We start from the raw sequence: 12,762 nt of genomic DNA on the forward strand, positions 1-12,762 counted from the left end.
ACTGAGTTAACCCATTCTTTGAATGCTGACTAAATTATGATGTGCATGTGTCATTTGTCTAAGAACATAGGAAATTCTAAGTCAATGGATAATCCAGCTGTGTCTGTAAGTTGATTTTCAAGACATTCACCATCAAAAAAATAAGGAAAAAGTCTAATTTCTTCATTTCTGGCAAATTTGATAATGAAGCCAGCTCTAGGGCCTATATGTGTACCGCCGCATTTTGGCATCGGGGCCTATAATGATTCCAAGATACACTTCAAGAACTCTATCAGTAAATTCCTTTTACATCTTCATGTTAAAGGTCATCAAATCGTCGCTGCTCTTACAATTGCTAGAATGTAGTAATGGTCAGTGATGCCCAGATTTCAACAAGTAATTTACTGCCACCCTCAAAGCCTTTTCCCCGGACTTGTATTATGCGGACATTTAATTGTTTAATTGAACTTTACCCTCCAGGAAAGTATACTATTGACAAATGTTAGCAAATTTTTAGCCAATGCTATATATGTAATTTGGGAGCAATACTGACTGCCTGTTCCTCAATTAGTTCAGAAGAAAATGTAATATTATGGGCTACATTATAAACATGATATACGATACAATGTATTATGACATAATATAACACTATAGGCTCATACCAGTTTTCTATAGATTTCTGTATTATTTCATCTGAGTGAATTTTAAACTTAAATCCAGCTGTTTTGACTATTAGCCGCTGACCACGGTGAGTCGCATTATGCACAGATGCATATAAGATCAGTTCCAATGTAATAACATATACTCGTCAACAGGAACAGAAAGATCTGTGTCAAAGTTGCAAAATATAGAAATTCGAAAAACGAGAAATCTAAGGTAAACTTGATGTTGTTTATACCCAACCGACATTATTTAGTATCTAGGCTATAGTGTATCTGGAGAACCATAACAAGACATGGAAACTCAACTTAGACCCCCAAAAAAGTGTTGATATACCGGGACCATAAATAATGGAATATTTTTAGTGCTAAGATTGTTTCTAAATAAATAGCTTTCCAAGTCCGCCGTTACGATGACATATTCTGCAACTTTTACTCAACTTCAATCATGAAGTCTACACAAATTCAGTCTATCTATGATCCATTGGGGAGTGGGGGGGGGGGTAGTTTTCTTTTTTATTTAATGCCATAAAGAGCCTGTCCTTGTCCTCGGACAAAAAATACAATATTGTATCCGAAGTCATACAAACCAGAATTCCAATGTATTTCTTCTGAGGGCTGGGGCAACCTAATGGTAAATGTGTTAAGCCACTTTGATTTATGAGCCAAAGATGCCAAGGAAATAAAAGTGGAATAAGGCCATAGAAATACAACCACGACTGGTAACAATATAGCTTTAACACGTTCTATAACACATGAAAATAAATGTCTTTCTCCAGCCGTATATTCGGATGCATCCTAAAGAGAGTAAAAATCAATTAACTTAGCGATGTGAATTATCCACCGTACAGGATGTGTAATACTTCGTTATTATAAATAGGAACTACTGACAACTTAAATCAATTATTCTTAGTCAAAATTGTCCAATTAAGCCTTGAACCAAAATATTAAGTTCGTGTTCAGTATATAACCAGTATTAGGTCCTCCCCCCCCCCTCCCCTCTCTGCCCTCCCTCAGCCCTCCTCACAAAAACAAACTGCAACAACACTTCTCTTCACCATCAGTGTTTTCCCCACAAACTATACAGCCTACGCAGCCATGTCTCTAAACCTGAAACTTTCCTCAATATTTTTATTATTCCCTTTCTGTAAATAATTTATTCCCGTTCTATTAGGGCTTCTACCGTTGAAGTGTTGAAAATATTCCACAATTATGCTTCAGACATTGTATCACAGGTTCATGCATACAACGTACGGCTCCAAGGGACATTAACGATGCTTATTTTCAAAGAGAAAATACAATAATACTTTATCCTTAATTGCATATTTGTAGCAGGATTCCTCAATTTGCGTGAACATTATAATCCGTTGAATTTTCCGAGTATATTCCCCCCATCTATACCGTGATAATACGGTAGCCCTTGGTCTTTCGTGAAATATTCAAAAGCGTGAATATATTATTATTTCTCTCGCTTTATCAAAGCCGTTTACAACTGATACACTATATGGACGAACAAAGGTAAATTGACAGAAGTGAATCATGTGAGACTACCCTTCAAGAATATTCAATTATATATATTTATTCGTAGTAGTTGGAATGGTCTGTCGTTTCGCGCTTCTTTTAAGCAGTTTGGTTGTATTCTCACCCATCCCATAATTGTACGATTGGACACGTGCCAAGGAATTGTTTTCACCAGTTCCGTGAATTGGACCTACTCCCTACGGAGAAATAAGCTTGTCAGGTATAACAAGTATGTGGGCGTATCGTATCTGTTAGTTTCGGATGACCGTGTTTTCGACAACAAACATCGGATCGTATACACAGTTCATATGCCAATTTGAAGTACTTATAGTGTTGTTGCTTACTTAATCTTCAACTGTTTTCTGCAGAGGACAGACTAGGCTACGAGTGCAACAACATGAGTATACGAGTACAAGTAGAATTTCGACAGAATATGGGGTATATGACTGACACAAAATTAATCGTTTGATTGCCGCTGGCACACTGTTTGTTCAAGCCGAAGAAGCAAGCTGAACGAACCAGCCCTGCCGTGGAATCATATTTAATAGCTACAAATGTGTATCTGTCGGGTGGGGCCTAGCAGAAACAGAGGTAAATCCTTTTGCAGGAGATTAAGGTCCCTGCACTAAGTGCATGGACCTCACCATTTAAATCTAACACCTATAATAATTTAATGATCGTAACTCAGTTAGTTCTACCATTGCCACCCGCATCTCCCACTCACAACTCTTACCCGTCAGACCCCTTCCACACACCCACCCACCCACCCATACACACACTTGAACGCATATCCTTCTGTAAACGATCGTCCGTTACCGTCAGCTTGTACTAAACACCATACAACGTTTTACCGCAGTTGAGTTGAAGAGTTGAACCGATGGCGGTATATACAAAAACAACTAATGAAGCTCGACGTCTTTGTTTTGCTGTTGTTTCTATTATCGTTGTGATGTGACAAAAACTGGGATCTTTTTAGTTGACTTTGCAGGGAGACACTCTGTACTGGTTACACCGGCAACTGCCGTTCGTATAAGCAGAATATCAGCATATATTTTAAATGGTCCACATGGACCACACGAGCGTATGGAACATTTATTTTATTTAATTCGAGATATCTGCAATTAATTTCAGATATCTCGAATTGATTGAAGATATCTCTCATTATTTCAGATATCTCCGATTCAATTTGAGATATCAGAAATTGTATTTTCGATATCTTAATATTTATTTAAGATATCTCAAGTTGATTTTAAGATATCAAGAAATACATCAAAGATATCAAAAGTGGAAACATTATTTAAGATATCTCGAATCGAATTCGAGATACCCAAAATTGAATTCGAGACATCATGAAAAGAATTCGAGATATCCAAATTGAATTCGAGATATCAAAAATTCTGGCAGACTGGCACTGTATAGCGGGACTTTCATTCAGTGCTTCCATAAATCAAACTCCCATTTTTTAGATGGACCTGACAATTTCTTTAGATTTTTCAGTTTTCTGAAACTAAAGAGGGCCACAAAGGCCAATTAAACTTGTTTTAAAGGGCATATTATTCAGATTCTTGCAGCATAGGCCGGATAACGGGCGTGTTATGAATGCGTATAACATGGCAATGTGAGCTACACATAAACTACCGATGGGCCAAGCATAAATAAATGGTTTTCCTGCAAATATTCTTCATTTTTTTCGTATCTGTCACATTTCTAGAATTTTAGCTCATGAACTTTCTTCTTTTTTCCCCGTAAGGTTTCCGTCATTTCACTTATACCAAGAAGTCATCGATTTTCCTTACAATCAGAAAGTTTGGGAGTGGAAGTACGGCTATAAGATTACTTATTCGCGTTCATGCAGTTCAGAGGACAGTCACAGTTATGTACCGGAAACTGAATTTTGGATATCTCGAATTCGAATTCTTGATATCTCTAATTGTATTCCCGATATCTCCAATTCAATTTTGGATATATCTCGAATTCGAATTCTTATAATCTCGAATTCAATTTCTGATATCTCAATATGTTTAAATTATTAATATCTTGAAATGAATTGGAGATATCTGGAAATGAATTAGAGACATCTTAAAAAGAATTAGGGATATGCAAAAAATGAATTAGAGATATTTGTAATTGTTGAATAAATGTTAAAATGGCGTACCATACGAGCGTACTTCACCGATTACGTCGGTAGATTCATACCAGTTATCCATCATGGTAGTGTCCAAACTCAATACTCAAAACAGACAGGGCTACATTTATATTACCCTTACATGGGTTTGCAATGTGTTTCAACTGTTCATCCGCTTCTTTCCAAAACGTTGCCTCGCTAAATGTATATTGTGCCGATCACATGATTCACGGCTGATGAATCCAGATCAGAAGTGAGTTAAATTAAGGAAAGTCACCCTTGGGAACGTAACCCACTCAAGCCTGCTGGATCCACTCACAACCCCAGTACCCTTACACCGAGACGATCTTGGGTCGTTAACACGGCTGGGGCGGGGTGGGGGGGGGGATGTATTAACCACAAATCTATCAGAACGTCCAAGTGGCTAATACTTAATGAGCCGAGCTAAGAGAATTACAGCATGTACTAGATAAATGTAATTAATACGATGAAAATGATCGCACAATTTTTGAATCTAAGTCCTCTTACTCAAACCCTCCCCTACATACAGCCCTACCCCAGAACACTGACAATAGGTCAAGGGCGGCGGAAGCACTTTTAATCTGGGGGGGGGGCACCGACATCAAAGGGCACTTTGCAGAAATTCGATTGGACTGATGCAGCCTTATATTTAGTACCCTTTATAACTCTTATTGTATTATCTTATTTGCGTATACACTTCACTCCATCAACGCCCCCCCCCCCCAATAAGGAAAATATGCATACTAGCACTGCAATATCCAATGTGCAAATTGGGAAACAAGGAACAAGTTTTCTTTTGAGACAAAATGAGGTGAAATCATGCTAGTTGCTAATTTAGGAATCTTCCAAATTAGAGTTTATTTCTTGTCGATATCTTAACAAATTTTTCCATTCGAAATAGCTTTGAGTTTGACCCACAGAAATTCATTAAATGTCAGGGGCGTAGCCAGGATTTGCAAAGTTGTATGCACGACTATCTGAGCGGAGCGCCACCATCAGTTGGCGCGGAGCGTACAAGAAAATTTTTGGTTTTACAAACCCCTCAGATGGCTGGAAACGGCCCTTCCCGAGTGTTGATTCTGGTTCCCTGGCCTCTTGCTAACTTGAGACACCTCAATTTTTATGTAGAAAAAGGGCACATTTTTAACCTGAGGAAAAGTGGGGGGGGGGGGGGCACAGGGGCCACGTGCCGTTCCGCCGCCCTTGCAATAGGTGCCTTCTATATGAACAGCAGTGAAGACATTGGCTTCATGGTTCACCATACGGCACAGTTACCATCTTTCTATGATGTCACTTGTATAAAGAGAAACTTCTGGTGTACTAAATTGGCCATTTGTTTTACCATTATCAACGTTCGTAATAATTGTATATAGTCAGTTTGTTTTCGATGGTAAAGGCTAAAAGCGGGACAATAGCATGATTTTATATTTTTGGTCGGGAAGCATGCAGGCTATTTTTTTTTCCATAGGGGAACGGGACTTTTTTTTCGTGGACCGTATGGCAATCATATATTCCCTACTTTTATCATGCTTTCATACAAGTTTTATTTCTACGCGGCGCCATTGAATATAATTACGAGGCTGCATTGCGAAAGGAATATATATGTCGTGTGTATATACTAAGAGAAATGTCCCAATGTTCTGGATGGGGGGGGGGTGGGGTGGGGGGGGGGGTGATGTAGGTGATGGGGACGGAGACGGAGACAGGGGGGGGGGCTTTTATCTGCAAATACCTTACTTTCAGAATGTGATGCCTCTACTCCTATTTGTTTTTGCAATGAGATTGAGTGTAGGCAAGAACTCGTCTTACAAGAAAAGAGCGGATATCATTGAAGTTGACCACAATACTAATATACGGAAATGCCAAATAAGCAATAATTATGAACATGTGTTGAACGCGGCACACCAATTGTTATTTTGATATATAAATATCATGTTTGAGTCAATACATTGGTTTGTCTCACATTATAACAGTTCCATTAATCGACACAGACATTCCGTTCTAAGAATTTGAAACGAAATAATGACATTTTCCGGGGGTAAGCTTTCTGCTTACAAGCAGTAGCACATAGAAACATGCCAATGGTTAAGTCACAGAGTGTCCTTTAGTATATGTAGTATACCTGATGCAGGGCATTATTTTTCTTTGGATAAACGATGTGTATACCGTATATGTTATGACGGATACGAATGACACAGGACTATCCAATTGTCATGATGAAGACAATACAGGCTTTGTTGTTACCAGACACATTCATAAAATTGACGAGATGTTAAAAAGTTCATGACTCTTTCATAAAAGAAACTATGCTCATGATCACCCATGAAGCATTAAATGGACAACCGCAATTTGAGAGAGCAATTTACTTCAGTTACAAGCTGATATTAATATAGATAAGAAAATGTCATCACGTGACATCGCGTTCTGCATGCAAGTTTGTCAGTGTACTCATATATGTACATGTAGGCTAGCTCCGTGACGTACTCATGCTTTTAAGCTGGGTACCTACAGGTGGGACGGAAGGGGGAGGGGGTGAAGACCCTGCAATTTATTGGGATTTATAGAATGAAATTATATGAGACTGGCTCGGAGTTGGATATTAAAGCTGTGCTTTTAGTCTTGTCAACTTGAAACCAACTAGTAACGATAAATTAGCCAAAAATTACAAGGCTTGCCCCCCCGGCCCCCAAAACAATAAATAAATAAATGAAATCAAAACACTACAAAACTCTTTGTACTCATTAATTTCCGTATTGGGTTCATCGTTTAACTGCGAAAGGAGCTGCATGGGTCAGCATATTATGTGTAACCATGAGTCTCCGAGTGAGCTTAGTGTCCAATCATGCCTATAACTTGACTGGAGTAAGAGTGTCAGAAAGTTACAACCCAACTTGAACGCATAATACGGCTTTAGCAAAGTTATTATAAAGTTATAAAGGCTTAGTTATCTATGTTGCTCGAAACATCATTGGGACACCAGTAAGAAAATTTTGATCACCTTTATCGAACTGTTACACTTCCTTTACTGCCGCTTTCAGAAAAGCTTATTCTTTTGGAATTGGATCTCATCAAGTTGGAGGATTCAACGCTCCAGAAAGCACTTTTGGTTACTTTTAGCAATTCGCGATTAATAACAATTTCTGCCAAATATAAATGATTAAACGGTCGGTTCTATAGTGACTCACTTTGCACTATTTCTGAACTATTACTCACTAAATAAAAGAACATGCCCCCGTGACAATGCTGGCAAGTGATTGTGACGTATACGCGTAGTACATTTAGATGGCGTGCTTCATAATACTATTTCCTGATGTACACATACATACCTTTTGTACGCCAATATCGTTACACGTAGTGCATACAGCATCATCATCGTCAGCGGTGTTGGACTACGAGTACAAAGTGTAGACGCCATAAGCAGTATATGCGAGGGCAGTGTGATACACGCTTAGTTCAGTACAAACACGTGAGAAAGCGAACAACTTGATTTGGACTGTTTGGTATTTTTTCATTTCCTCTCGGTAAGTTGTAGTGTTTTTACATCAGTGAATACACACGTAAACTACATTTGACTTAGGAATCAAACATTGAGTAAAGAGACCATTTAACGTCTACAATTGATATAACTTTTATATAAAGTTGACGGTTAGAACATAAGGAAACAGATAGGCATAGCCCTATACAAGGCCATAGTTAGGCTAGGGCTTAGCCTACTGCCCTACTGACGAACTTCAGGCCAGTAATACAGTATGTGCAAGGACGTGATACATGGCGTATCATCATTTCGTAAAGTTAACCCTTTACTATATGTAGACTAATATTCTGCAGTGATGCTCGGTTTTAAGTAGGGCAATTTTATTCATGTGTTTTTTATTCATGTGTACATTTAATTAAAGGAGAAATAAGCCCTAGCCTTTTCTGCTTAGACTAGAGTTTGCAGTACGCTCTTTTCGACAGATTCAACACGTATTCTTGAAAACATTCTTTCAACCTTAGGATCTACTTAACTTTCACCCATGGCTTTCGCCATTTTGTTTGAATTCTGGCAGTTCCTGCTTGTTTTGTGACGTAAGCGAGCCACATATTGCATTTCGACACATTGAACTAGGGCCTAGTGTTCCTACGCGCTGTTCACGATAACTAAGGCAATAGCTAGTCAAATCTTTCTCCCCGAAACACCTTTCCAGACTCAGGAATTTTTGAAAACAAGAGAACATGGATGCATTTGGACTTGAGTGCTATCAAATTGATCCTGAATACACAGTGGAGGAACTGAGAAAACGAGACCTAGGCCTAGAGCTTGCTAAACATGTTGCATTAGTGGCCGACACTGGCAGTTACTATGATGTTAGAACTGGAAACACTAGTAACAGTTCTGCAACAGAGGGGCAAGCCTGGTGCTTTTGTACATTTTCTTTTCTCTGTTAACCTTTTCCCGTCAAGAGAAAACATACTATCGTTTTCAGTTCCCTGCTCCTTCCTCCCCTCTCCTGTTTACTCAACCAGCCTGACACTCCAGAATATTGAACCAAGTTTCAAACAATCTCCGAGATCAGGTGTGCAATTCAAATGCAGACGGGAATTGTTTAACTTATGATGTGGCTCACTGATGATCACTTTTGAAGCGCCCTCAATACATAGTGGCCGCCAACACAGTAGGTGTGAAAAAATAATTAGTCGATTCCTGGAAATTTGGGGAAAGGTAGTTTTGACTAGTTATTTCACAGAGGGTGTAAGAATATTAGTCTCTTCTATATGAGGTCACTGCAAAACCCCAATATTTATTTCTCCTTTGAACTATTTAAAGATCTGCTTTATTGGCTCCAATTAAGCACACTAAAGCTAGGAAAGTTTTGTGATTACATAATTGGCCTGCCACGGTCGAAAATCGACCTCAGGCTTTAAAATTAGCTTCTTAACACCTTAAGGCTCTTTGTGTAAACACTGTGTAGAAATATGTTCCTGTCTACAGTGTAGTTAATCATATAGCATTCACACAAGGATCCTCATACAAGAAAATATATATGGCAGGCGTTGCAGACTCATTGGTAACAAGAGGCCATTTTACCACCAAGACAGGTGGATTATGTAATCTCAAGAAACTTTTCCATGATATTCAATTTCTATCTCTGTACCTTATTTTCAATTCATGCAGTTCACTCAGTGCCATTCAGTATAACTTCTGTGGTTGGTTGGCTCTATTACTGGACGAGATATTGCCACTTATCTTCCTAAGAGCCATCAGATAGAAATATAACACAGTACACACTACAGGTGGTACCTTTTCTTGAATGTGTTTCTGCAATAATTGGTTTGAGCTGTCTAAGCTTTTAATTTTGGACTACTGTAGGAAACCTTACAACAAGAGCTCTGGCATGAATTGAATATCTGAAAAGTTTGACCCTACATAGAGGAGGACTTGATTGTCTTAAGTACTGTTGAATGTATATACATGTACATAAATAATTGGTATAAACGTATAGGGAAAAGTAATTTTGAGTAAGTTTGAAGAGTCTCTCGATATTGTTTTCATTGCTCCTTAATTAAACTGGATTTGATGCAGGGTGGACCAATCATAGAGTGGGAATGATTTGTCACTGGGGTGAATTGGTAAATGTCTTAAAAAATGATGAACACGACCATTTCAAAAGTTGCCTGGCTGTTTGTGAAATTTGATGTTGGGTGTTCTTGACCTTCAGCTGTTGACACAAGTTCTGTTTGGCTATCTATTCTTTCAGCATCCTTTTTTATACCCTTTTATTAATACTTAATGAAGGGAAGAAAGTGTTTTTGTTTCTTTGTCGTTGCTTTAATTGATTGCAATCTCCACAGTTAAATAAATAAATAAAACGGAAGAAAAATAGTTCCGTCTTAAGTTTATTCGAGTGTAACTTAGAAACATGCATTAAAAATGTCAAACATAATCACATAAAAAATGGAACAATGCAAACACAGTAGAAATCGCGTCTAAAAGAAAACATGAAGAAAACATGACACAAAGGCTAAGAAAAGGTAGGCCAATGTTATCTTCAAAAGCCTTGCTCAAATTTGAGAATGCAATGGGGATCAGGATCTTGCTTCCCCTTTGGGAGGGTTATAAAGTTGATCCTGGATGCCACCACATTTGTTTACAAATTAATTAGCTATTTCTGGCATTCTGGTGTGCCTGCCTTAAGACACCCACAGGTCTATGTTTATGCTGAAAAGATGGCAAAGAACAGGAGATCTCGGAAAGAATGATCCCCGAGCTTCACGCAAAAGAACTAGATCTTAATCGCCAATGTTGTGCCAGGATCCTCACGAAAGGAAGATGGCAATTGCAGGGTCTTATCTTGAGTACACCAGTGTTCATAGTACTGAGCTGAATGCCCTTGCTGCATCAGGTTCCTCTTGTGGTCTCAATTGTGATGAAGGCTCTTGTGTCCTTCCATTTATGAGGAAGAAAATATATATTTCACTGTTGTAATTTACTCCTGCCTATTCCTAAGACAAAGGGATTTGACAAAGTTGAATGTTTTAAATGTTGTTCTCTGTTAATTTATGTGGTATATTCCCAAAAAAGAATGAAGGACAATTTCCTGGTGATGCTCATGCCTATATTAATGAAAGGGGTTCATATCTACTTCCAAGCCATGAAGAGTATTGAAAATGCTAGTTAAGGTTGTCAATGTATACCATAGATTTTGGCTAAAATCTGTTCAAAAATGTTTTACAGCACATCATATGGAACCATTTGAACTTTTCCCCTTTGCGAACATCAATCCATAAAGTCACTGCGTCACACTGAATTTTCCAAATTAACCCTGTGTTGGAAATTCAATATATTGATTTTTCTTGGTAGAAAACAATAATGTGCTCTTATGGATGGAGTTGCATGGTAGAATTGTAACCATGCTTATGTTTCAACTCCCAGTGATGATTCATTCCTTAGGTGGAAGGGATGGGTGAGGGAGAGGTTAATGGTTGGTGGCTGAGGAGAGAGTAGCTAATTATACTCGGACACTAATAACATCCTGTTGTCACCTTGTATAAATTTGAAAGTAACAAATAAACTCCAGACGTAATATTTCACAATTACAATACAGTGCAATGTTAATATTTAAAATGTTTACCAATATCATACTACATACATCCCATTTATATATATATATATATATATATTTATAGATTTAGACATATGTACATGTATACATACCTACAGTAAGAAGTGGAATTCCCCAGTCATGAAGGCATAATCATACTCATTCCCGAAAAGTGATTTAGTTCTAACTGTGCGCAACTTTGGGGGGTACCAGAATGAATACTGTCAGTTTTACATTGACTAGAATATTATTGGTAATAATGAAGTAATATTGCTACGATGAACCAATCATATCTCATGGTTGTACATTGTGACTAACCTACAGTACGGGGTACGTTATTTTTGGTATATTTGATTGATTTCCTTTATCCCCCCTTTTTAATTTCAGAAAAAATTTATATGAATCAGAAGCAGCAGAAACCGACACTCACCGGTCAGCGGATTAAGACCCGCAAAAGGGGTAAATATTTTAATTTGAAATTTTTGCAAACACTTTTGAAACATTTCCTAGTGGGTGGGGTATTTGGCGTGCTTGCATTCATGCATTGCTCGACATTACATCGGGGAATCGATTATCTGGTATCGCATCGCAAATGATATTGCGAAGTGGTCAAGTTGCTTATTCCAAAGATGCAAAGCAGGTTTATTATTTGACTTATTATTAGGACAAGTTATTTAATGCTTTCCTAGGTACTAAGCCGGTTGAAAAGTCCCACAACATTATCCTGGCAGGTTTGTGATTAACTTGAAAATGATACTAGTATGAAGCAGGGTTATCATTTCCTGGTGGGTCTGCAGTGTTTGTTTACATCAGACTTATATATTCCTTTTTTTTTAGCTGTAAATATCGGACGGTAAGTTTCATATACAGTACATGTCACCTATGTGTTTCCCTGTAAAAGATCATATGCACTTTTTAAGTTCATGCAAAGTTCACGGGTGTGTTTGCATGAGAATTATGTGCTTAATCAGGGTCCCTCATGTTATTGTCAGCAATGGTTTTTCACTGTTTGCACACTTTAGTTAACGAAGCATGTACTCTATCCCAGTGGAGTGCGCAATGTATTTCCGTCCGTCTGACTTCCTCTTACTTCTTTGCCTTCGATTTCACAGATGAAAAAGAAAAGTACGACCCATTGGGATTCCGTGATGCTATCTTTAAAGGGCTTAATGAGGCAGGTAATGATTTAGAACAAGCCTACAAGTTCTTGGATAGTGCTGGCGGTCGACTCGACTACCGACGTTACACAGAGACTTTACTGGATATTCTTCTTGCCGGTGGCATTCTAGGTACGTAAACCGATACGCTATATGCATGTTCTGACAAATACCACCGTAGTATTTTCTATGTTTTCTATATTCATATAGTCTCCAGT

The 12,762-nt window shown here is 38.2% G+C and overlaps 2 protein-coding genes across 2 annotated transcripts in view; both read left to right on the forward strand.

Annotated features, from left to right (window-relative positions):
* LOC139966273 (uncharacterized) overlaps positions 1–12,762 on the forward strand; it is a 262,794-nt gene that overhangs the window by 205,069 nt on the left and 44,963 nt on the right. The gene's annotated exons all lie outside the window — the stretch shown is intronic.
* LOC139966278 (eIF5-mimic protein 2-like) overlaps positions 7,670–12,762 on the forward strand; it is a 29,795-nt gene continuing 24,702 nt past the window's right edge. Inside the window, exons 1-3 of the mRNA XM_071969134.1 lie at positions 7,670–7,826; positions 11,775–11,846; positions 12,500–12,676. Coding sequence (XP_071825235.1) covers positions 11,786–11,846; positions 12,500–12,676 — 238 coding nt within the window. The 5' untranslated portion in view covers positions 7,670–7,826; positions 11,775–11,785. The remainder of the gene's footprint in view (positions 7,827–11,774; positions 11,847–12,499; positions 12,677–12,762) is intronic.

This window comes from Apostichopus japonicus, chromosome 4, assembly GCF_037975245.1.
Source record: "Apostichopus japonicus isolate 1M-3 chromosome 4, ASM3797524v1, whole genome shotgun sequence".
Taxonomy (NCBI): Eukaryota; Metazoa; Echinodermata; class Holothuroidea; order Aspidochirotida; family Stichopodidae; genus Apostichopus; species Apostichopus japonicus.